General features: G+C 39.3%; 3 protein-coding genes across 4 annotated transcripts; all 3 read left to right on the top strand.

The window, feature by feature from the left end:
• Positions 1–256: 256 nt before the first annotated feature.
• On the top strand, positions 257–3,470 carry LOC114353370 (carboxypeptidase B-like). Its single transcript, XM_028305342.1, has 6 exons — positions 257–365; positions 888–1,097; positions 1,179–1,278; positions 1,367–1,678; positions 2,242–2,512; positions 3,100–3,470. The coding sequence occupies exons 1-6, from the start codon at positions 289–291 to the stop codon at positions 3,402–3,404; spliced, it is 1,275 nt and encodes a 424-aa protein (XP_028161143.1). The 5' UTR covers positions 257–288; the 3' UTR covers positions 3,405–3,470.
• A 579-nt stretch (positions 3,471–4,049) lies between these two features.
• LOC114353368 (uncharacterized) lies at positions 4,050–4,961 on the top strand. The gene is made up of 3 exons (XM_028305339.1): positions 4,050–4,188; positions 4,269–4,352; positions 4,714–4,961. The coding sequence occupies exons 1-3, from the start codon at positions 4,050–4,052 to the stop codon at positions 4,959–4,961; spliced, it is 471 nt and encodes a 156-aa protein (XP_028161140.1).
• A 2,338-nt stretch (positions 4,962–7,299) lies between these two features.
• On the top strand, positions 7,300–25,530 carry LOC114353366 (autophagy-related protein 2 homolog A). Of its 2 annotated transcripts, none has more exons than XM_028305335.1 (26): positions 7,300–7,574; positions 8,295–8,463; positions 8,817–8,957; positions 9,101–9,203; positions 9,623–10,210; positions 10,288–10,442; positions 10,894–11,049; positions 11,443–11,528; positions 11,807–11,991; positions 12,731–12,897; positions 13,374–13,494; positions 13,843–14,013; positions 16,269–16,443; positions 16,844–16,944; positions 17,089–17,294; positions 17,589–17,712; positions 18,372–18,520; positions 19,433–19,638; positions 20,726–20,876; positions 21,427–21,611; positions 22,038–22,222; positions 23,354–23,618; positions 24,044–24,236; positions 24,449–24,556; positions 24,796–25,055; positions 25,301–25,530. In XM_028305335.1, the coding sequence occupies exons 1-26, from the start codon at positions 7,407–7,409 to the stop codon at positions 25,511–25,513; spliced, it is 4,731 nt and encodes a 1,576-aa protein (XP_028161136.1). In that variant the 5' UTR covers positions 7,300–7,406; the 3' UTR covers positions 25,514–25,530. The 2 variants fall into 2 exon arrangements, with proteins under 2 accessions (XP_028161136.1, XP_028161137.1); XM_028305336.1 differs by having other exon boundaries at positions 7,301–7,574; positions 19,460–19,638.
• The last annotated feature ends 549 nt before the right edge of the window (positions 25,531–26,079 follow it).

A 26,079-nucleotide genomic window follows, 5' to 3' on the forward strand; every position in this document is an offset into this window, starting at 1 on the left:
TTTATGTACTCCCAGGGCACCGTCTAACCAATTTAGTCTTGTTATTGATAAGGCACAACAACTTTTTATTCATATTATTACATTGCACATGACGCAAAAATATTAACATGCACACTTTTTACCTGTTTATGATAGTTACGTACGTCCAATAGGTATTATAGACTTTAAAGTCAATAAAACCGACAAGATTATCGAAATAACGCGTTTATTAGTCAATAAAGATAGGATAATGGCTATCCTGGAGAGAATAACACGAAGCAAATAGGTAGCCGGTGGATTAGAGGCAAAATGGCACGGCTGGTGATAAGTCTGCTACTGTGTGCCGCAGCCGCGGTGCATGGCGGAAACCATGAGAAATATGAAGGGTGAGTAACTTGCCAGTATTTAAAAAAAAATACAAGTCTGAGGCTGAGTTCCACCACCTAACTTTAACGGTAACTTTAATGAGAACTGGTGCTTTTTGTATGGAGCTTGACAGATTTACCTAACAAGATGGTGCAACCCAGCCTTATATTGCAATCATCTAGTTAATTAACATCAATTCATCGTTATATTGTAGTATGTAACTATATGTTCTTACAAGAAAGATTATCAAACTATGTAGCATACTTACAGTATCATTTTCATTTAAGTGCTATTAAGAACGTACGTGCCTATACCTACGTAAGTAGGTAATTAGTTAACATAATTCATTAAAGGGTCACTGACTTTAAAACTATCCTATTTAACCGGTTTTTAGCTAGGTATTTATTTAAAACTGACCTTACTTAGTAGTAGGTTTGTCATTGACTAGGTCATATACCTTATCAATCTTATCTAATTTAAATATAGGTACTCAATCAATTAGGAATAGGAGGAAATCTATAGTTTCCAAATCTATTTTATAGCCACCAATTGTACCGCGTGGCTGGTTCGTCCGAAGAGATCGCAACTCTAGAAGCTTCTCTAGACATCCTTTCGGCGACACCAGCTGCTCGCACCCTTTCTGGCAGGCTTGAAGCCCTGGTCAGGCTTTCACCTGAGGAGAAGCAGTCATGGCTGGCTTATTTCGACTCGAAGAATATGCCTTACACCAAGGTCGCTGACAACCTTGCTGAGTAAGTTATAATAATTTATTTCTGGATTCAAAACAATATGGACTAGAAAACGGTGTCCACTTTAACATTATGTGTTTCTAGGATCATTCGTGACGAGGGAGCCAAGAATGTTGCAGCTAAATCAGCTGCAAAGCGTAGCGGACGTTCCATCAGCTGGGATGCTTACTATAGCCATGACGAGGTAACCTTTTTCTGTCATGTTAATGAAACATAATCAAATATTTGTAATCCTCTCTTGACCAATTTTCATTACTGTGCAATTTCTACAGATCAATGACTACCTAGATGAGCTCGGTCAGCAATACCCCAACCTCGTAACGGTCATCAACGCCGGTCTCAGCTACGAAGGTCGCCAGATCAAATACGTCAGGATTTCTACCACTCGTTTCGAGATCCTTCGAAAACCCGTGATTGTCATCGACGCTGCAGTCCACGCCAGGGAGTGGGTCACTCCTCCCGTGGCTTTGTACATCATCAACCAGCTCGTCGTTGATGTAGTCAATCAGAGATTAACAGACGAAATTGACTGGGTCATCATTCCTCTTGCCAACCCTGACGGCTACGAATACTCCATCCACGAGGTAAGGGTTAAGGATAATCTGGTATCTATCTTGGAACATTGCCTATGTTGATAAGTTAATACCTACGTGACGGGTAGCAAATGCTATTATGTGACCTAGTTTCTTAGGCATACTAGGTAGGTACTGATAGCGATTTATGATTCTTATTGAAGGTAGAGACGGTATGGTAAAATGTAAATATTTCCTCGAAACAATTTACTTACCTTTATTTAAATTTAGATATAACTATGACGGTTCCTTCCTATCTGGAAAAGAAGCGGACAAAGAACACCATACCTATCATTATTTTGATTACATGCACATGTTTTAAAATGTTACGTTTTCGATGCTAAATTACTTCAAACCTTGACCACACTTTAAAATTATTGTGCACAGAATTTAGTAATTGAATGTATAGAAAAATTCTAGCTTTATTAAAATTTCTTAGCGAATAGAGTCGCTTTTCAAACTTCCCGGCAAGCGGAAGGTCGTGGGTTCGAGTCCCGCCTTAGGCAGTTAAATTTTTTCAAGTTGTTTAATAAAAATTCTAGCTTTATTAATAGGTTTTTTTCCTTAAACTTTAGGACCGCATGTGGCGTAAGACCCGCTCCCGTTCCCACGCGGGTAGCGACTCATGCCCAGGTGTCGACGGGAACCGCAACTTTGACCATGAGTGGGGCACCCGTCCTGATAGCGCTGTCCCATGCTCCCTCATCTACGAAGGCCCTTCAGCATTCTCCGAGCCCGAAATCAGGGTTATAAGGGACGCAGTAAACAGAGACTTGGATAGAACTAAACTCTACATTTCTCTGCACAGTTACGGAAATATGTTCCTGTACGCGTGGGGTAGCAACGGTAAGATGGTATCATATTTAAGCATTACATATAGTTACCAAAGTAACTTTTCAATGAAACCTGAGTAGGTAATCTAAGTGAAAGTAGTCAAGGAATCCCCGTATAACTGGAACAACATCGGAATTGTACAAGATAAAAATAATGCAGTGGGCGTATCTTTATCCGATCTGCAATAAACGCGGAACCATAAAACCTTGCATGCCGTTTTTATCGACATCCTGGTGGACAATTGAAGTGCGTCATTGACAAACAAGAATTTTGGAGACACAAATCCAAGACAACATAAAGATTGAGTCGGTCGAAGTTCAATGACTTATTGTTAATCTATTTTTACACTTCGCAGGCAGATTTGAAGCATCGATTGCTATTTGTATCAATTGCTACGAGGCCAAAGAGATCGAATTTAAATTAAACCAGAATCGGATCTAAATATAGCACCAATTCAACCTGTTATCAATTATTCAGAGACAGGAGTGAGACTTTTTTTAACTCTATGTAAACAAGTTTTACTTACCTAGTTTAACAGGTTATTAGTAGCCAACTGCGTAAATGATAATGGACAATCTTATAGCTGCTTATCTCTTCAGGTACACTCCCGTCCAACGGTCTGGTTCTCCACCTGGCTGGAGTGATGATGGCTCAGGCGATCGACAACCTCGCCCTCGACAAAGCAGACCGCTATATCGTGGGTAACGCAGCCAACGTTTTATACTTCTCCAGCGGCACCTCCCGTGACTGGACCCGCGCTGTGGGCATTCCCTACACCTACACCCTGGAGCTCCCAGGATACGAGTACGGATTCCTTGTCCCTCCAGAATATACGCGCCAGATTGTCACCGAAACCTGGGCTGGTATCGAGACGGGCGCCACATATATTCTAAATACTATGTAATTTGCCGTTATCAAATGAACGGATCAAAGTATTAAAGCAATTAAATAAATACGTGTTTTATTCTCATGAAAATTATTTCGTACCTACCTATCCATAGATCCAGTTTATAACCACATAACTTTTTAGTTTTCAAATTAATATACATTGGTCCATTGTACCTAAGTGTTATGTTTCCTGGAATTTCATTACAATAGACTATTCATAACATCATACAAATAGGATGTTATGGCAGAGCATGGTCACCAGAATCATTTACAGTGTAATTCATACATTTACTGAGTTGTTAACTTAGGGAAACCGATCACTAGAAATAAGTAAGTAAGGCTATTAAATAGATCTGTAAGTTTTCCAACATACATAAGTAGGTACACGAGAACACTCAAGAAACCACCAGAAACCAAAATCTATCAGAATGTAAAAGACAAAGATCAAGTGCTACTAAATCCTGTTATCACCAGAATGTAAAATAAAATGCTAATGACGGTCACCATGATAGCGATCACTTTATTATTAAGTTCCCAATGCTTACTATCATACTTCTCTGCTGACCATACCTTTAAATCATAGGTACCATTCATATAGATTTGTCTGTCTACTGTAACGGTCAGTCAACATTTCCGAATCGCGATATCACCTTCTGAGAGTATGAACTACAAATTACTTCATTTTTTCGTTGTGTTGCTCCCAATACGAAACATTAGTGGTATCTTCAACTTCTTACGAACTATAGAAGCAGTCGGATATCCTTACTACAAAATCCAATTCTCTATGGGGACTTGTAAAGGTAAGATAAGCTTTAGGATTTACCTTTCGGCAGGTTTGATAATCACACACACTGCATTATTTCCCTGGCATATATTTCAGTTACAAAATTGTTTGAAGAGAATAAAATATGGGGCAGCGTGAAGTTAAATAGAGTCTTTGATATTTACTACAAAACTGATGATGGTAAGTAAGTTCAAGAGATAATGGGCAAAGTAAGTATGTAGATGCACTCATAATGAAGCGCAATAACTATTTCTAGAAGCGCTCTGTATCCTTACTAAATTCCCGTTGTCCCCACCAGGTTAGTCCTTACTGGTGAGAATTTAATTAAGTAATTAAAATTGATCATTACCATCGGCTGGAGGAGTGGCGAAAACAGGAATTTTATATACTTTCATTAATATCCTGTTATTTGGGTTGGCGTTGAACAACGGGAATAAACCATGCTTATAAAGTAATCGCTTTGAGGAATACCACGCAAACTCTTCGTTTGGTCACAGTTTGGTGCATTTTTTATGCAACTATAATACTTACATGTTTACAGGTGATACGATTTCAAGAGTGGAAATTAATTTAGTAATGAACAATACTAACTGTATTTCACAATCTAAAACAGGCGTTGGGAAAACAGAATTTTCAGCTGTGTTGATCTTGCCCACAAGTGTTGGAAGAATATTTTACAGCCTATCTATATTTTCATGCACTCCCGTGAAAAAATACCCATATTATGACGAAGAAGAAACCGATTATGGACTTTTAGAATCATCTGAATTGTATTCAGAGTCGGATTAAACAATCATGGTAGGTAATTACGTTTAAACGTTTGCCGCCAAAAATAAATACTCAAATAAAATTGCCATAAAATAAAACAAGATTGATATCCAGCGTTCTGTGCATGTCGTGGCAACCCATTAACAACAACTTTAACAACACTTTAGATTTATAGCCTGACCAGGAACATAAAAACCCTGGCATAGAGGCGCGTCAATTGCATTTGATAGTGCAACACTGAGTACAGTCGTACCTGTGTTAAATTAATAGGCTAACTTTATGTATCAGGATTCAGGATTACGTGCTAATTTGATATTTTCATAAATTAACGAAAAAATATTATTTTAAGTAACCTGATTTAAATAAATTAAATGAAACCATCAATCGAGCTAGTAGAATTTATTTTATTTTTTATCAATAATCAAATTCAGAACTTGAATATTCAACTGCAATGTCTGCTCATGAACGCTTCAAACTCGGTACTTCTTTCCCAATCCCATAAAATTCAACACTTAGAAAGTGACAAAAATTTTTAAAATAGGTAGTTGAAACAAACCACAACTAATTTTCATAGTGGACTGTACTATACGATAAACATGTTGTCGGAAACATTATTCAATGAAAATATTGTCCGAACCCTTAGTATTTCTCTTCGACAAATACTTTAACACATTGTGAACCACTTTTCTTTCACGACTATAAAAATATTTTAGCAATTTAATTCATAAAACCAATTGCGCACATTTAAAATAAAGTTTGTTTACAATTTGACAGCAATAGACTGACATGCAAGGTGACGTCATGTCAATGAAGTTTTCAGTTACTATTGCCATTAAAAGAAATTAGTACCATTAGTTTTCCGCAACATGGCGAGGGTTTTTATGTTCCTGGTCAGGTTATATATGGAAACTGTGAATGTATGGTGTATGTTTTGTTGGTTGTTCATAAATAAATAGATAAAATAAAAATAAAAGCTTGTATAATCTATATATATAAAAATGAAACCCGTTTTCCGTTGTCACGACATAACATGAAAACGGCTTGACCGATTTGGCTGATTTTTTTTTGTAGTTTTCTAATACTCTGTACAGTCTAATTTTTTAGAAATCAGCAGAAATGTCATCAAATATGGCCAACTGACATAAAAATATTTTTAGTCTGTGAACTAGTGATGCGACAAAACCTCTCGTTAATCGCGAAGTGAAATGTTGTAGTACTTGCGTATCATCGCCGGGTGATCGTCAAAATACTAAAAATATGCAACAAAGTCGCAACATTGAATGTGAACTGATTATGAAATTTACGAGAACAGGAAACAAACTGTATGCACAGATGTAATCAAAAAGCACACTGGACAGTAAAACAATCAATGATATCCGTAAAGTTATTAAACTTCTGTTGCTTGCTGTTGCTTGCTGCGTGATTGGTGGATTTTGACATATCTGTCAATGTCATGTCAAAAATAACCAATCATGCAGCATTTGGACCTCGCGTCTACGTATTGCCATCTGGCGGATTTTTCAATCGCGAAAACCCTCATTGAAAGAAGTTTTTTTATTTTCTTAAAAATAAACAATGGAACAATACGTAAGCATAATTGCATAAAAAAGTAACATAATTTCGTTTAAATAAAACCGACTAAAAATTAAACTGACTCCGAAAAAGTAAACACTAAAAGTAGAAAAATAAATTTACGTTATCTCCAATATTGTCGAAGTTATCGCTGGAAAACTAAACAAAGTATCGTATATTTTTTATTTAAAATTAATCAGTAATCGAAATAAGTGAATACTTAAAATAATATCGATTAAATTTACAGATTATTGTCTATGACTCACAGGTTACGGCACTGATGTGTCAGAGACAAGTCATAGACAATATGGAGATAACACATGATTTTAAACGTCAAGTCAATTTGACAATGTCACAAATTTTCATCGTCCACGTATTTTGCTAAAATAATTTGTTTCAAAGATTGATTTCAAACTTGTATAAACGTGAAAATAAAGTTGGTTTCATGGGCTTGTTAAATAATGTGTATGATATTATGAACACGTAAGTGATTATGGTGTAATTGTGTATGAAAGTGTTTGTTTACATCTCTGCTGGATTCTAAAAAATCAAGGTATACAAGGTTTTTACGGAAAAAAATATAAAGAAAATCTCTACGCTAAGGCGGTACGAAGTTCGCCGGGTCAGCTAGTAATAAATAAAACCTAAAATAAGTCAATTTAATTGAGCTCAGTCTGAGCTCGAAATAGCTCATTTTTAAACACACAGATTATGACCCGTTTTTGAACGAATGTAATCAGCTGTTTCCGGTCCGATTTCTGAACGAAAATTACTTTGAGTGAAACGGAACGTCATGTTTATTTACGTTCGTAAGTCATTCACACGCAAATCACAATAGTCATTACGCACAAAAGTATAAATTCTCAGTGTGATGAACATAATAAAGTGATAAAGATGGTTTGGTATCTACCATGGTCTGAAAGCATAAAAAAAAGAGCCTGCAGGTACCTTCTCCAGCGTTACCTGGGCAATTTTCTTGAAGAAAAATTGACTTTGGATCAGCTGAGTGTCGACCTGTACAATGGCACAGGGACGGTATGCGATGTTAGCCTTGACTGCGAGGTAAGTTTATTCCATTTATAACTCATTATAGTTAATTATATTCCTTAGATCCCTTTGCAGGGTACATTTTGATCATTTTTCCGCCTAAAACACCACGCGTCCTCGCCAATTTAAAGTGCGCATTACTTGAAAAGTCCCACGTGCGAAAAACGTTGGGACGAAACAAAGAAAAAATATTTCTACCTACATTGTATAGTAATTCAACAAATGTATTAACATTGTTAGTACATTAATTTACTTTGAACATGTTTTAAATTTATATAACTTTCACTCATTAAATGTAAAAGTCAATATAAAAAAACATAATTACAAACTTGCTCAATATTGTAAATAATATTTACTACAGTTGTAATAAATCACTGTGCATGATATATTTATACCCACCCACATTCATTTTATATTATAAAATTTAATAGCCACTGGAAAATTTATGGAAGTCTTATAAACTGTTCTATTTTAATTTTTGTCTTTTATTAAATTGTAATCAAATTTGTCGTAAATGATGCACTAGCTCTGCATTTAGTAGCATTATAATATAATTGGGCATTATTATCCACTTAGTATTAATTATTGTGACATTTATTAGTAGATAATGAAATGCAATTAAAATAACTTAAATTACTTTTGTAATAAATAAAAAAACACTGTGTAGTCTATCATTTTATTTCTAGAGATGATGATGCTAACTACCCACATTTAACTATTAAAAATATATTTTAGGCCCTCAATGAGTTGGGAGACACACAAAACTGGCCGTTGGAAATAGTTGACGGTCATATGAGAGAGATAACTGTCACTATTCCATGGTCCACCCTTCTCAAAGATGACTCCATTGTTGAAGTCAACGGCCTCTCACTTACCGTTCAGCCAAAAGTACGGCAAGAAGCTGGTAAGTTGTGTATTTGAGTGCTATATTTTGCATGAATCATTTCCTGAATATATAATTTGGAACCAACGCTAAAGTTATTCAATATTCAATAGCAAATGTACGAAGAACAGGCTTGATGCTAATCACTAAATTATGTCTGTAATATTGTCTCTAATTTCGATGTGGTATACTTTGTTATTTTGTTTTTCCAAGAAATGTTATTTTGTACTTTAATTCTTTAGCCACACAAACCACATAAATAAGAAAACAACAAAAAATTTTGTTTTTATTTTCTTGAAGGTATTTTTAGAACTTTTTTTTATAAACAATGATTTTACTACATTTTATTATTAACCAAAATCAACCGATTTTAGTATCATCTATGCTGGAGTCCATGTGGTCCTCTATGTCCTCATCGATGCAGCTGGCGGCTGAGTGCTTGCGTGAGGAAGACGGCCCGCAAGAGACCAACCCTGTGGAAGGGATTGAAATGTTTGCACATACCATAGATTCAAGTAGGTCTTATGATCTTATTTCAATCTTTATTACAGCAGTTATGAACAATTTTGTTTATTACCTGTTGTACATTTTCGCATTATAATTAACCACCTGTTTTCATTTTTTAGAATGTTACAATAAAATAACTTTTTTATTTCAGTTCTAAGTCGAGTAAAAGTAAAGTTTGTAAATACAAAAATAAGATTAGAACATGTTCCTAAAAGTGGTGACAGAGGCATTGCGCTAGAAATACACATTAAAAGGTAAGCATTTTCGTAGCTAAGTTTTATCTTCATTATCTGAATATCATGTGAGTCAGAGAGTACATCTGAAGTATTAAAGTAGGACAATACGTTAGAACTTCCTTGTTAATACAACTGACCTTATTGGAACTGATTATATTTATAGCAATCGTTGTGACCTTCAGTCACATATCACTACTTCTCATAAAATTTAATACAGTATCTATGTACTGTGTTTTTAATTTACTAAATGTTACATAATTAGATATGATAATTTCAGAATACAATACCCTCTTGAAGTCTCAAACCATTTTATACATATTATTTCTTAACATAATAGGAATAGCAATTACTTGTCAAATCTGGGACAAATACTAAACAATACATTCTCTTTCTCAACACTGGTACACACACTACAAATATTTCACTATTGTTTTTAGCATAGACTACTTTGACGAGGCTGGCGTGGAACCCACACCGGAAGCAACAGACCCTGACAAATCTAAGACGTACATCGTCGCCACATACACAAACAAGAAGATCAGATTTGAAGGAGTCACATTGTACACAGATGAGTTCCCTTCAAAACTGCGAACTATGGCACGGAGTCTTATAATGGAAAAGTCTGTGTCGTCACAAGCGGACAAATCTGATGGCTCCCCAGCTGACCCGTCAGAAGTTAACTACACAAGCACAGTGTCTGACGTTTTCTACGAAACTCGTAGCGTTATATCGACGATAGAATCGGACCCTATCAAAGAAGTATTACCTGAAATAAGAACTCAAACGGAAATTAAAGAGGCTACTCCAGAAGAAAGGGCCAACCAGCCCGATCCTATTCTCTTTGCGACACTGACAGGCCAGCAAGAATTGGCGCTCAAAGTTAAACATTCAGAAGAAGTGGAGGGGCCGAAAGTGGAAGTAAAGATGCTTTTTGGTTCTTGTATTGTGTTCATATCGCCGAGGCAGTTACATACGTTGATTGAGCTGATAGATGCTCTGAATCAACCACAATTAGAAGACACTAGGTAAGATCTGAAAATATTGCTGATCTTTGATTCACTTTCATAACAAAAAAAATAATTCATTTTGGTTTCTTTTTTAGCAATATACCGTTGCGTCCGAGCAATATCAACGTCCAATGCAAGCCAATGAGACAAGCTGACTTCCAGCTTATAGAAGCCCAACTGCTCGGAAACTTGGAGAGACAGAACTTAAGGCCTAGCAGCAGCAAATACGGCTGGTCGGGCCCTAGCTTTGGTATGTTGTTGTAATTTTACACTATCTTTAAAAAATTTCCATTTTCCGCAGTTTGGCATCTCACGTCACATCATTTTACCGAAGTCAGCCCTATAGCTTCGGCGCAGTGTCTTGAGGCAACTTAAAAAAGTACATTCTGTGTTTTTATTATTATTTAGGCAGTTAAATACTGCACAGTATTTAGTACACCATTTTCTTTATTTTCTTCCATCATACACAAGAAAACGCGTGCGTGAGTCAATGTTCGCTTGTATGTGAGGCCTTGTCGAATAGTATCCTGTAGGTGGGCCATCGTGCGTGTTTTGTTTTCGATGTAAACTCGCGGAGATGAACAGGCCTGGTACAATCAACCATAAGCTATTTTTCTTTCTTCTTCATTTCATCATTTTAAGTTTTTATGCCTTTTAAAAGCAACCTTTTTGGAATAATCATATTTTTTCTTATTCATCAGACGATAGCGACACAGAAAACGAGACATTCCACCCGATGACGTCACCAGGCAACATGGCAGAGAGTTTCTCTTCCTCCGTGAGCTCTATGAGCACCAGCATGACTTCGAGTGTGAACATGCCCTCAGTACAGCCACGCATCAAACGTAACAAAAAAGGTACTCGTAGTAGACGTAGATATTAAGGTAAAGTACGGCCAACTAGCAGCGATACTAGTCGAGTTGACAATATATTCTGTCTCTTCCCATCTTGTGATTTGTCGTAATGTCTCGTTATCCCGCCAAAATATGTCAAAGTCAGACGGGTTCACCCATAACATTGGGTTTGTTTACATTTGGTATTGCTGCTCGTTGGCCGTACTTTAGGCAGGGTATGTATATTCTGCTGTAGTACTTTTGTACTACAGCAAGGGTCTACGAACCGAGTTTCGGTACATTGCTCTTTAAAAGTTTTAACATCTTTGTTACACCGACTAAATTGGGTTTAAGAAAATGGACTGATAAAGAAGATCTTTCATACATACATTTTGAAATAATATTTATTTGTTACAGTTCCTCACATTGACGGTGACCCCACAGCAGAGGTGTCTCACATCAGCTTCAGGGTTGCCTCACTATCCTGTGTTCTTCTACATAAGGTAAGTAGTAATTTAATTTATTTTTTAAAACCCAACAATTAAAATTCAACATTTTAAAGGTATAAAAAATCACTTTCTTATAAACATTTAGATTCTTCGGGAACTTCGTATTAAATTATTTAACGACCCAGTGTCGTGACATCAGTTGGTAAAGTAAAAACCCACATTAAAAAAAGCAGAATATCTAAAACAAACAAAAATTGTCAGTTTGGTCACCTATAAAAAACTAATCATATTTTATCTAAATATCGATTAAGTAATCATTTTTTGTTTTCAAGGATATCCTGGCCCCCACTCCCATGGGTAACGACTGCATCTCGCCGTCTTCCACCAACAAAATGCACGACGTGGCCCGACAGTTCTTCGAGAGCCTACCGCCGTACGCTTTGGCCGACAGCGGCAAGAAAGACTTCGCTATGGCCAATGAGGCCATAGACAATGCTACGAAGAGAAACCATTTGAGGTAAGTCTTATTATTTAATCAGGATAGTTCATTATTAATCATTTGTTTTTAGCAATAGGATTTCTAAAGGGATATTACACGTCTCAGTTAAACCCTACCACTAATTCGGTACAATAACGTAGATCAGTGCTAAGATAAATCCAAGTAACATCACTATGTGAGTACCAGTTTCAGTTTAAATCAGATAATCTGGAACGACGTATAATTAACTATGCTTATAACTCAGAAATAGTGTCATTATTATAAATCCAATTCTTCATAACTTGCAACTTGTATAGCACATCACAGTATAAATTTTTGTTGCAAACTAAGCTGTTGTTGTAATAATAACGAGATAAGGCGCCTGTGTTTAGGTCAATGTGCTGTCGTCCTTACAATAAAATCTTGTGAATCTATATCTATACTGCTATAGTAATATTATAATGCGAAATAAGTAACTCTGTCTGTCTGTCTTGCTTTCACGCCTATCTATGTATATACTAATATTATAAATGCGAAAGTAACTCTGTCTGTCTGTCTTGCTTTTACGCCTAAACCACTGAACCGATTTTAATTAAATTTGGCATAGAGATAGTTTGAGTCCCGGGAAAGGACATAGGATAGTTTTTATCCCGGTTTTTGAAACAGGGACGTGCGCACTAAAGTTTTTCTGTGACAGACAAAAATCCACGCGGGCGAAGCCGCGGCCGGAAAGCTAGTTGATTATAACTCAGACTTCTAACTAAAATCTTTATTACAGGCTATTAACATCTGAAGTGACGTTGGACGGCAGCGACAAGACAACAAGTCACGGCAACCAGACGGTTTGCGAAGCGTCCATAGGGAGAATGCTAGTCAGAGAGTGCCTGTACTCGCCAGGTGCAAGCAAACCACAGGGCTATGACCTGATACGGTTTGAAAACAAAGGTAATTAATATACATAGTAATATAACCACTATCTAAACTCAACCTCATCGCTTTATTCACTTCATCCATTCATTCACTCAATCAATCTTCTCCCAATGAGGGTTTTCGCGAATGAAAGATCCGCCAGATGGCGGGACGTGGATGTGGGGTCTGACTGCTGCGTTATTGGTGGATTTTGACATATCTGTCAATGTCATGTCAAAAATAACCAATCATGCAGCACTTGGACCTCATGTCTACGTATTGCCATCTGGCGGATTTTTCATTCGCGAAAATCCTCATTACTTCTCACTACAAATATTGGTGGTAAATTTCGCGGGAGTGCCTGTATGCGGGCAGCGCAAGACCGTTCGTTGTGGAAATCCTTGGGGGAGGCCTTTGTCTAGCAGTAGACGTCATTTGGCTGAAACAACAACCACGACGAATAACAAACATTGGAAGTCTCAGCACCCTAATATTGTTTTTGTTTTTTACAGATGACGATGACAAAAAGAGTACGACTTCACGTGCTAATGTCAGAATAAACTTCAAACAGACGTCCAAATACATGAGGATTTCTGGAGAGAAAAAACTTGTTCATCCCACAACAGATATTGTGTAAGTGTTATTTGTAGGAATATTAAGGCGGTTATCACTCGCGGAGCGCGGGACGACAGATTTAATCATTGTATGCAAGTATGTACCTCAGTTTGTATAGAAAACACGCGTCTGCGAGCGTGATTTTTTATATGAAATCACGCGCTCCGCGGCGGAGCGCGACGCAGTGTGATAACCTGACTGTCTCTAGGTTCAAAACTCCCCCACACACATTTTTGAGCGTCAAATAACGCTATAGTTAGTATACGAGGACACTATTTTTCTTCATCTCGCATCGCTTTTTTATTTCGTAGTCCACAGAAATAGAAACCTTTTTTACATGATATTAAAATCCATTATATTTTGCAGTATGAAATGCACACCATTCCACGTGGACGTAGACTTGACAGTAGTAGAGCGTATGTCGGCGACGTTCTTGTGCGACAGCCCGCAGCCCGTCGGCGCGACACCTACCCAGCCGCCGCCACAGAACCAATTGAGCTTCTCGCTGCAGTGCCCTAATCTGAACGCCGTGCTCAGGTGAGAACGGACCCTATTGTATAAGACTTAAAGTTTATATTAGTGGAGACAGCCCGCCGGCGCGACTGTTACCCAGCCGCCGCCACAGAACCAGCTCAGCTTTTCGCTGCAGTGCCCTAATCTTAACGCCGTGCTCAGGTGAGAACGGACTCTATTGTATAAGACTTACGGCCGAATACTGAAACGCCATTTAAATATTTGACGGCTTCTCAAATAGTTAAGCAGCTCCTAAACTTACATTTCGCATACTCAAAACAATATCTGAGCAGTTCTCAATTTTTAAGCACCTCTCAAATTAAGTTGCACTCAAACTCCACTTAAATGAATTTTCGCATACTGAAACGCCATTCAACGCTAAGCATTACTCAAACAACTGTCAAATCGTCTTAAGCAGCTGTTAAATTTGAGAGTGCTTGCGCGGTATCTTAAATCCTATTCTTATACCTAAATCGACCTAAATAGTGGTAAATAATGTNCCTATTTCTGAGGATTAATCTATTTATCTATCTATTCTCGATATTATATATCTATTTATTCGATCTATTTCTCGCCTGTTGTACCACTGTTTTTATGTGTGCAATAAAGATTTTAAATAAATAAATAAATTAAGGGGACATCGCATAGCAGCATTTCCAAGAGTTGTTGATTTGTCAATTTGATGCTCTGTCAACAAAATTTTTATATGATAAAACGAGATTTATATATAATAGAAACTAAAAATAAACTGTTCTATGTTAAGTTGATTGAGTATATTTCCATAAAAGACAATACATAACCAAACGACGCTGCGTGTAATGGATAAAAGACGTAAAGTTATCATTTGTGTAAATGAAAACATACTTTTTTTGGTAAATGTTGCCATTATGTAAACATTTGAGAGCTGCTTAGCTGATCACGGCTTCAAATCCGTTGAGTAGCGTTTGAGAATACCATTTAAAATTGAAGGATACTTAAATTTAGGAGCCCGTCAGCTGAGTGACAGATTTGAGTAGTGTTTCAGTATTCGGCCGTTAGAGTTTACATTAGTGGATGGCGCGAAAACTACCCAGCCGCCGCCACAGAACCAGCTCAGCTTCTCGCTGCAGTGTCCCAACCTCAACGCCGTACTCAGGTGAGAATGGACCCTATTATTAAAGGCGTAAGGCTCACATTGGTAAAGCGTGTGTCAGTGACGGTTGCCGGCGTGACACCCGCGCAACCGCCGGCGCTACAGTGTCCTAATCTCAACGCTGTACTCAGATGAAAATAGACTCTATACCGTAAGACTTAAACCACATATTGCTACAGCACCCCGAACCTGAACGCCATGCGTAGGTGAGAACGCAAGCTATTCTATAATACTTAAAGTTTACATTAGTAGAGCGTATGTCGGCGACGTTCTTGTGCGACAGCCCGCAGCCCGCCGGCGCGACATCTACCCAGCCGCCGCCACAAAATCAGCTCAGCTTTTCGCTGCAGTGCCCTAATTTGAACGCCGTGCTCAGGTGAGATTGCACCCTATTCTAAGGAATGTAAAGTTTACATTAGTCGAGCGAATACCCAGCGAACGAACTACCCAGCCGCGCCGCCATAGAATCAGCTCAGCTTCTCGCTGCAGTGTCCCAACCTCAACGCCGTACTCAGGTGAGAATGGACCCTATTATTAAAGGCGTAAGGCTCACATTGGTAAAGCGTGTGTCAGTGACGGTTGCCGGCGTGACACCCGCGCAACCGCCGGCGCTACAGTGTCCTAATCTCAAGGCTGTACTCAGATGAGAATAGACCCTATATTATAAGACATAAAGCTCATATTACTAAAGTGCCTCAACCTAAACTCCGTGCTGAGGTGAGAATGCACGCTATTCTGTAAGACTTAAAGTTTATAATTATATTCGTGGAGCGAATGTCAGTGAAGATCGCCGGTGTCATCTTTGCACAAACGCCGTCACAAACGTCTTAGCTTTTCGCTGCAAGTTTCATGTCTTAAAGAAGAGAATGCACCCTATTCTTTAAGACATGAAAGTGATGTTTGCTAGCGTTGCTACTTGCGCAGTCGCCGCCATATTACCAGCTCAGTTTCTCATTGCAGTGCCCTAATCCGACCACCGCGCTAAAGTGAATATAACATGCGATATAAAGCTCACACAATATGTACAATGGTCGCAGACGTGTAGCCTGCGCAAGCGCTGCACTGCAGAATCAACTTACTCGAATCTTCTCGTTGAAATTGAACCTTATCCCAATCATATGAAAATACTTTTTGACTTTCCCTCCAGGTTCCCCGTAGCAGACCTACGACCGGGAATAAACCGGGAACTACGGCAGGTCAGAGCCGACTACCTGACGTTCAAGTTCCAGAACGTCACCATCGGCTCCCAACAGATTCCGAGCGCGCGGCCGCTGCCGACCACTGTGACGCTCAAAACCTCCACTCTTGACTTGTACTATCATGTAAGTTTCATAATCAATCATCGTCATCATTTCAGCCACAGGACGTCCACTCACAAGGTGGACCGACGATCAGGTCGGTAAGGTAGCAGGAAGGCGCTGGATGCAGGCCGCTACCAACCGGTCATTATGGAAATCATTGGGGGAGGCGTATGTTAGTAATCCAATAAGTCATAAAATATGACGTCAACTTCTGATTGAGTACTGGTGTTATGTGACACTGACATAGGCTCTTTGAAGTATTATGATAAAGTTATGACACCTATTGGAAACCAAAAAAATATTTTCCATTTAGCTCCATGTTTTTATAAAGGGCCTCGACATAATGACGCCATTAGTACCAATGTGTCTTCGACTGCCTCTGTACTTGCGTTTGCGTGATTTACATGAATTTCTGTTACAGGAAAATGACAGCCTACCACCAACGCACATAGCTCGATCAATAATGAGCGATCCAATGGAGGGGAACGTACTAAGCGGCAACGCCTTCGTTCCGATTCCTACGTAAGTTTTTATAATTCTATTTTACTGTCAAAACATTCTTATATCTTTAGATACGGATGTCATTGAACAGGGAATTTCAGAATATCTGCAAATCAAATAAAACTTTAATTACCCTACTCTAAAGTCTAATTTCGTTTACAACAGGATCTCAATGACGTTCAAGCCGCGCAAAGGCAAAGGCCCGTTCGACGGGTTGTCCGATGAGCCATCGTTCGAGCCAGCCGTGTCGAACCCGATGACGACGTCCATGTATATCATGAACAACCTACACAACGCCAACCCTAGTCCTTTTAGCGCGAAGAAGATGGCCCACCAGAGCATTACGAAGCATGAAAACGATGCGCAACCAAGTAAGTTATTTTTACACTCCCCAAAATAGGGGTGCTGTAATTTTGACATGTGTCTGTGGCATTGTGGTTCCTAAACGAACTTCTCTTTTATCATTGCATGAGCCCTACGTCGTCCTGTACAAGGTGTATACCTCAATGGTGTTTCTAAAATTTTTCAAAAACAATCTGTATTTGTTTAAAACAACTCGCTTTTTTGTGTGTTACATGGAATAAATTATCACTGTGATATACCATTTATCAACTTAATAAACTTAACCATAACATGCTTTAAACCTTTGTGCTTTTGGTAACTAGGTCAAGAAGAGGAGCTCATAGTGCCCGGCAATGAAGAAGAAATGGCGGAATTCACAAGCAGTGCCATAGAACATTCCTCGATACACCTCGAATTCAACTTGCCGATACTCAGTCTGCAGCTTGAGTAAGTAGAAAAGTACCTAATGCTCTTTCAAATTGAAGCCACGATAGCCGAACGGTGAAGGGGTCGGACTGGCCGACCGGTGATCCGGGGAACGCGGGTTCGGTCCCCGCTGCCGCTCTACTATTGTGGTGAGCTCACTCGTGAAGTCGTGACACAAGAATATAATAAATAAAAAATTACTTAATAATGTCTAAAAAAAATGATGTTTTGAGCAGGATGTTAATTTTTCATTCATGAAACTACATACTAACCGTTGATAGTTGTAATTTTTATTAGTAGTTTATTAGTAGTAGTTGTAGTTTTAAACGTAGGTAAAAGTAGTATAAATTTTCCGTCTACGGTTCCTAAAACGTTCCGTTTAAAACTTCTTATTTGAAAAACCCCGTACAGATGACTGCATATGTCGCGCAGCAAGAATTGAGGCCATAAACACAAGCAAATATCGTATACGCTTGTCGCGCTGAAGTCTTGCGTTTCTAATTTGTGTATTCTGTATTCAAATATTACGTCAGTGTGAGTATATAATTGCCTCAACTTTCGTTGCGCGATCTATACTCGTTTTAAACACATCTTTATCTAATTGTAATAAGTTCTATTCTACAACAAACTTGAGTGGTCTGTTGTGCTGTCGACTGTACTTTAGTTATGTTTTTCCCCAGATCCAAACAACTGTATGAAATAATCTACAACCGCATCAACTCAGACCTACTGTTGTGGGAGCCGCACATAGTTGATCCGTACGAGATCAACCCGCTGATGTATACATCAATTTACCCCGCTTTTAGCGAGTTTAAAAGCACCGGGTATGGTAAGTTGCAACGATTACATTATTTACTAACTTATGTCCGCACTTGCGATGACTCCGAACTGTTTAAAAAAGTCGCAATATTTTAAAATCCTGAAAATAGCTTTCTTAACTGAGTCGTTATAACGACTGCACTATAGTGCACGCGCCCTTAAAAAAGTCTAACAATTTGTTTTTCTAACTGTGGGGGCTAAATAGTATGCCGCGAATCCACACAAAATAGCGGGTTGAGTAAAAGGTTGTTTAATTTATTAAAAATTGCGAGAAAATGGGCTAGTGAGGAATACAGCGGCCACTTCGCGTCCTGAACACTACCGAATCAAAAATTACAGACGATAGGGACACTTACTTGCAGCACATCAAGTCTTCTCACCGTGATCCACCACGTGAAGATGAAAAGTCTGCTTACTGGCGGGCCCGCCTTCTTCTCACTATCCAATAGCCTGCTGGATCTTAGGGAATCCGATCACAGCCAGAAATCACCACAATTTTGCGTATTTTACACTATAAATCAGTTTTTTATGCGGCACAAAACACGCACAGTTTGAGATCTCAACGGAATAAAAAAAGTCTATGGTAGGTAATTCAAATTTCGAACTACGGCGTTAAGCGTTCCCAAATCGAAAGATCGATTTGATTCAAATAGTGGGAAAGACTTGAAGTGGCGCAAACACTAACTAAAGAAATTAAAAGAAGGAATTCTGTTTCTATTCAATAAATCAATTTGATCTTCCATTTCACTCTCTTAATGATTTAATGATAAAAAGTAGCCCATGTCCTTCTCCTAGGTCCCATTCTGTAGCTATAAAAATCATCAAGAGTCTTGATCCAAACAATTTACAGGAAGTTTCCTAGAGAACTTGAATCATAATGAAATACATAGATGTAAGTTATACTAACTAGTTCGTCGCACAGGATTGAAAGATCCTACCTCTGCCGCAGATTCAGACTCGGACAGTACGTCTTCGGAAGAAGAGAACCTTTACTACTCCACCTACGATAATAAGTTCAAGAAGGGACACGCGGCCGGAAAGATCGTTCACGAGACCAAGGACACTCACGACTTCTGCCTGACTTTGAAGGTCGGGAAGGGGTTGTTGACGATATATGCTCCTGTCAGGGTGAGTAGTTTATTTTTTATAATGTTACCAACGTAACATAAACTCGCTTTATGTATCAGTATTTTTAGGCTTAGGTAGACTATATTTTTAGACAGCTAGAAAATGGTTAAACATTTTGAATTGATTGAAATAGCGTTGTCTGAACTCTAAAACATTTCAATGAGCTATTAAATCTACTACTGTAATATTCCTTTGAAACTTTTGTAATCTTTCTTAATTTGGGTTTAATTTTAGTTTTTGTTTATGGTTTCACATCTTGCATTGCATTTTACTTGGTGTTGGAAAGTTTACGGAGCATAGTGAATTATTTAGAAGATAGTCAGCTGGACGTACCTAAAAAAGTAGGTGGTCGTGCTATTTGACACTCCCTAGGGATTCATTCAACAGTGGAATACCATATGTCGATTTGATAAAAACCGAGAACAGCTCCAAGCTGAATATGAGCTTATGTAAGTTACAGTGGGTTCATCACAATAGTTCTGCGGTCGCGGATTAACCTAGCTTCTTAAGGCTTCCACAGACCAAACGCAGGTCAGAAGCAGTGCGGGTCAGTTGCAGCGCGGCTGAGGCACACTGAAAGCAGCGTAGTTTCAAAGCAGTTGCAACGCGGGCGGTTGTCAAAAATTTCAATATTCAAAAACCGCTTTCAACGCGCTGCTACCGCCCTGCGTCCGGTGTGTCATGCTAATATGGCCGCCATAGTAATACAACAGCGTGGGCCCGCGTTCGCGCCGCTTCTGTCCCGCATCCGCGCCGCCTCGTTTGCCGTTCGACAGTTGCAGTGCGGCGCGGTTGGAGCGCGGGCCCGCGTTCAAAAGACAATGCCGGAAATTGGCGTCTTTTTTTTTTCGCGCGATGGCCGCGCGAAAAATAAAAGACGCCACCTTCCATACAAAATCTGGCATTGCCATTTGGTGTGACACGCTTCAAAGAGTTTCTTGTATTACAACTTGCGCGGGCCCGTATTCAAACTGCGCTGCTACTGCCCCGCGTTTGGTCTGTGGAAGCCTTTAACTTGACAGGCCGATGTCAACACTGTTAAGCTATTATCACCTTTATATTTAACTAACTAAAACTCCATCTCCAGGACAGCAACAAACGCGTAGTCCCCGGCCAGATGGGCGAGCTGGTGTTGGAGGCGCACAAACTGGCTCTGTGCCAGGTTAGCGGGCTCAACGGACGCCCCAAGACGGCCCAGCTGTGTCTGCGAGCGGGGAAGACTACTCTGTACCATGATTGTGAGTTTGAACTTGAATTCTAATGTTGTCGCATTAAAGTCGAAATTGCTTGAACAACTCACCAACTTGTGCCTCGTAGATTTCGATCAAAAGTAGCTCATGTGTTAACATTGTAAAGTTTTGTCAAAATAAGTAGGTACTATCGGCAACAGTGTTAAGTACCCATTGCCGGTCATGTCGTCTCGTTCTATCGCAAAGAATCACCATTTGATGAGAGCGAGAGCAAAAACGGATGGATAGTTAACACTGTGGTCTATAGTACGTTGAACCCTATTTATAAATAAATAACTCGTCTATTATCTCTCCCAACAGTACATGCGTCTTAATTAAGTTAGGTTTATTACAATGCTGGACCAGTGTACCCATATAGTTGTGAGAGACTGGTGCCTGATGTAGGTCTCAGAAAAAACTTGTAATACAGGTCACCAGAGCCCCCTCGCAGATTGAGCGAATAGTATTTATTAAGCAAAACTTATCCTGCAAGTGCATTCATTCCTATTTCGTGGGGAAAATATAAAATGAAAGTACTAATGTATTCCTTATCTTCTAGCTCTCATCACAATACCTTCGGAGAAACCTAACCTCCGCGTGTATGGCAACATCCTCCCTTCACACCTGAAGAGCACCATTTACCCGTCCGCTAAGGGAGTCATCATCAAGGAGAACTTGAAGACTAAAGACATGTTCTCTCTAGCGCTCAAGGTCGAACCGGACTCGGAAACGCCTAATTTGAAGGTATAACTGATAATAGACTTTAGGAAATCCACTTTCAAGACTCAGTTCTAGTTTTACCAAATTGACTTGCCAAATGTCTAAATTGTAACCCTTGGCAATCAGCTTAGTGAATACGAAGGTATTTACAGTGATAAATCTTTCCACCAACAAATTATCACAAATTATGTCGTGCAATATTAATACGTAACATCAAGGTGTACAAAAGAGGCCGTGATAAGATGTTTGGCGTTCTCACACGTTTCCTGACATAACACGATATGACTAACGAAACTTTTTAATTTGTGTAACAATTTTGTACATAATTATGTTGTTGTTGTTTTTTTTTCTATTTATCTCCCTTCAACCTAACCAAACGGGATTATTTTATATTAATTAATTTATATTATTTGAAAAAACCGTAATCCAAATCCAACCTAAACTCCTCAGACGATCTGCATCGCGCTGGGCATAGAGCAAGCAACGCTCCGCCATAGAGGCGACAAAGGCATCGCGTGGCTGACCCAGCTCATGGACGTCATAGATGTCATAGATTACCCCGTGCCAGGGTACACGCCTTCCACTGTGCTATCAGAACTACATGTACACGTGTGGGACTGTGCGGTTGATTACAGGTAAGGACCATAAATAGAGGCTATAATACAGCATTTAGAAAACTAGTGTATCCTATTCCTATCTATCCTTTGCTATCTGTATAAATAGTCTGTGCATCTCTTTTACAGCTTAGTTTTTAAGAGGCAGGATACAGCTATTGAATCTTAATCTAACAACATGAAACCATAGATTAAAGATACAATGAAGCTTTATAGTGCGTCCACACTGGGCGAATATGCTCGCGCGGCAAACTCGACATCCTGCTCACCCTGCTCTTGAGTGAGCAAGATGTTGAGTTTGCCGCGCGAGCATATTCGCCCAGTGTGGACGCACCATTACAAAAATATGGTATTCCCAAAATTTAAAGACACACCAATAATAAATTATAGTTCATTCAGCTTATGATGGTGATTTAGACAGATGAAACATTTCGTTTCATGAATCCAACTTCCTTAGAATAAAAATATTGAGGTATAAATATCAATCACTTTTTTGTGACTTTATCCTTTCAAAAGACAATTAATAATCTTTCTCTATTAACCTAAACAAGAATTTCAAATACCTATTAGTTTATTATTTATTAAAATTTGTGAAAAAATATTACATGAAATGCATAATGCGTTAATCGGAATTTTTGCTCATAGGGCTGGACAAGAACAATCGCAATCAATCAATAATAATCGGTATGGTGGTCATCTCACCATCGAATCCCAATTATTCTCTCAGACAGGTCAAAGTTCAGTCAGTACGTGTGCGTTTGCCTTATTATGGCCGGTTGTGTTTTTCGCGATTTCTCCACGAGTTGTTTGTCATTTTTATTTGTTGTTTTTATTGAATAAAATGCATAATATTTAATTCTTTGTGATTTATTGTGTAACAACGTTTATTCCATATCCAGATAATTAAAATTCGTAGATATAATTTTGATTTTTAAAATACTAACGTAGATAAAATTAAAAATCAAACAAATAAAAAGTCGATTAGATTTCTTAAGAAAATATTCTCATTTCTAAAAAATATCGATTAGGTTTAAAAGAAGAAGCGCATCACTAAATAGAAGTGTCAAAATCACTTTCTTACGCTGAATAGACTATAAATCTTCTTTTACATAATATAGGTATCTAAATTTAACACCTATGTTTCTCTTCCAGACCTCTGTACCTGCCAATCCGTACCCTATTGACTCTAGGCAACTTCAGCGTCTCTAGCAACCTGATAGCAGAGACCAACACATCCTGCCTGCGGTTCCTAGCCCAAGAATGTACGCTATTCCTGGCCCACCTGAACTTGAGCAAGCCTAACGCGCGCGTGCCACAGGACGATGATAAGCACCCAGACGTGAATAAAGACTACGTTTGCGTGATCGATCTGGGACTGTTTGAACTGTCTTTGAGGATGGACGATAAGGATAACCCTGTAAGTAATATTTAATTTTGTAATTTTCTGGCCATGTCCTAGATGAATAGCCTTCTTATCCTATGATCTTACCATAGTAAATTATTGAGTGTAGTTCAGTGCCTCAGGTATAGAAGCTATTTGGGAGGGTGTTCTTGTGACTTCAAACGTCAGCGAGACTTTAAATGTGCTTCAGATTTGTATGCTTTGATACGTCACATCATATGTCAGTTACACAGATCACAGAAACTAAAGGGAGATGTGAAAAGGGGGCGGGGCCAGTGTCGCAGAAATATGCCCAAAAACAGTACACATTGCGACATTAGTTGGCATTTTCTTCAGATCTGTATGGTCAGCTATGTCACCACTTCCGTGCCACTCTCATAACTCAAGCACTGACTCAGTCTTTGTTAATCACTAAGCCATTGTGTAACTCGATTCAACAGCAAAGCGAACAGCCTCAAGTGGACCTGAGTGCGTCCAACAACATGATCACTTTATACACCTGCTGGGACTCCGCCTCGGCCCTATGCCGGCTGCTGACGTACGCGGCCTCGGACGGCGACTCGCAGCCGCCCTTCGACCCCTCCTCGCGCCACACCAGCATCTGCTCCGACCAGCCCTTGGAGCAGCTCGTGGGTGAGTAGCTCTGACGTCACTGCACCTGCTGCGACCCGCCTCGGCCCTATGCCGGCTGCTGACGTTCGCGGCCTCGGATGGCGACTCGCAGCCTCGTGAGTGTGAATTTGAAGATCGACCACAATAAGGAAGCTACTAAGGTGTATGCTTCGCTTATGAAATTAAGTGTTCCGCTGTTCCGAAAACAAAAAATCTTATGCTTTTCTTTTCAGGCTTAGATGACCGACCAGTGGAGGAAATCAGAGAACTGTCGCCGAACGAGATCCAACAAGTCAACGACCTCATGGCCGAAGCGATGAAAGAAAGTCCAAATACAACTCGTGAGTAACAAAAATTCGCACTTATTATGTATCTTATTTGATCTATTTAATTGCAAAAGAGGCTGACAAAAGTGACTTGAGTTTCTCCCGCCATTTCTTCTCAATTCAAATTCGCCTCTAAGTTGTCCCGAAGTGGCGGTGGGGCAAGCTATATTTGGGACGTGTACAAGTGCCCTTTAAAGGGCCTAAGTACTGAATAAATTATCTCAATTTGAATTAATTTAATAATTTTGTTTCAGTTGAAGAAGACGACCTGAACAGCTCGACAGAGAAAGAGGGCGTAGAGATATTCTTCTTCCCAGACGAGTCCAACATGAAGCAGCGGCAGATTTCCGAGACCACTGAGGACTTTGAAGCCAAGTCTATGGAGTACGAGGACTTTGCAGCGCCCGTGGAGGAAGCGATGGAAGCCAAGCCTACCAACGTGCAGGTGGCCAAAGAGTTGGGCGACCCTAACTCCACGCCAAAGGCCTCGCCGAAGAAGCCGAAAAGGAAAAAGGTACATTTGAATTTATGTAAAGTGAATTTATACTTTATGTACCATTTGTAGTCAAAGATTCCATTCCATATAATGCAAGAAGATGCGTATTTTGAAACTATACGAGAAAAGAAAGATATTATTTTTCTTTTTTTATATTGACAGTGAAATGTGTTTTGTGTGGTCTGTGCTATCGTATTTTTGACTAATATTTATGCTTTCAATTTCAAAAATTTATTAATTTATTTTTGTGAATTCTCAAACAGAACAAATCGGGCGGCGAGGACGGCAACACAGACGACGAGTATTGCATCATCGACTCGCAGCCTTATAACGAGGACGACGACCTGGCTGAACCGATCGTAACGTGGTTCTCGCCCGGACCCATGTACATTAACGATAACCACTTCACGGTGCCCGCCGCCCGCACTAACGTGCTACAAGCGCCTAAGAGTTTCCCTTCGCCGGTAACGAGGTAAGTTTGTTACGAAGAATAAGTTTGGTACTTACGACCTAGCTGAACCGATCGTGACGTGGTTCACGCCCGGACCCATGTACATAATCGATAACCACTTCAATGTGCCCGCGCCGCCCGCACTAACGTGCTACAAGCGCCTAAGAGCTTCCCTTCGCCGGTGACGAGGTAAGTTTGTTACGAAGAATATTGTATCATCGACTCTCAGACTTTACGACCTGGCTGAACCGATCGTGAGGTGGCTCACGCCCGGCCCCATGTATATGTCGCAGGCAAATTGTATGATTCCGCATTTTACAAACGGCGTCGTCAGTTTACAAACGCTCGCTGTTCTATGAAATGCCGAAGGCAAATTGGCGACTCGTTCAATTGATAAAATTTCGACTATGATTGTTGCAATAGGGTGACCATCATAAAACACATGTTGGACAAATCAGATTTAATTTCAGAAATCAGGTAGGTATCTATTCAGGTAAGACAAACCTAAAATACTAGCTACTCCTAAAGTAATTAAAATATTTTCGTAATAAAAACAACACTAAACTAATTTAAACTATTGACGTACGTACC

The sequence above is a fragment of the Ostrinia furnacalis genome, unplaced genomic scaffold (genome assembly GCF_004193835.3).
Source record: "Ostrinia furnacalis isolate ACB-3 unplaced genomic scaffold, ASM419383v2 OfSCF1654, whole genome shotgun sequence".
NCBI lineage: Eukaryota > Metazoa > Arthropoda > Insecta > Lepidoptera > Crambidae > Ostrinia > Ostrinia furnacalis.

What these genes read in the sequence shown, in the direction of transcription:
- LOC114353370 (XM_028305342.1), top strand. Translation starts at nt 289, where the DNA reads ATGGCACGGCTGGTGATAAGTCTGCTACTGTGTGCCGCAGCCGCGGTG. An exon ending in AACCATGAGAAATATGAAGG is followed by an intron (nt 366 to 887) that starts GTGAGTAACTTG and finishes TCTATTTTATAG; the next exon opens with CCACCAATTGTACCGCGTGG. An exon ending in GTCGCTGACAACCTTGCTGA is followed by an intron (nt 1,098 to 1,178) that starts GTAAGTTATAAT and finishes ATGTGTTTCTAG; the next exon opens with GATCATTCGTGACGAGGGAG.
- LOC114353368 (XM_028305339.1), top strand. Translation starts at nt 4,050, where the DNA reads ATGAACTACAAATTACTTCATTTTTTCGTTGTGTTGCTCCCAATACGA. An exon ending in CTCTATGGGGACTTGTAAAG is followed by an intron (nt 4,189 to 4,268) that starts GTAAGATAAGCT and finishes CATATATTTCAG; the next exon opens with TTACAAAATTGTTTGAAGAG. An exon ending in TTACTACAAAACTGATGATG is followed by an intron (nt 4,353 to 4,713) that starts GTAAGTAAGTTC and finishes ACATGTTTACAG; the next exon opens with GTGATACGATTTCAAGAGTG.
- LOC114353366 (XM_028305335.1), top strand. Translation starts at nt 7,407, where the DNA reads ATGGTTTGGTATCTACCATGGTCTGAAAGCATAAAAAAAAGAGCCTGC. An exon ending in CATCCCACAACAGATATTGT is followed by an intron (nt 13,495 to 13,842) that starts GTAAGTGTTATT and finishes TATATTTTGCAG; the next exon opens with TATGAAATGCACACCATTCC. An exon ending in TGGACGATAAGGATAACCCT is followed by an intron (nt 23,619 to 24,043) that starts GTAAGTAATATT and finishes TCGATTCAACAG; the next exon opens with CAAAGCGAACAGCCTCAAGT.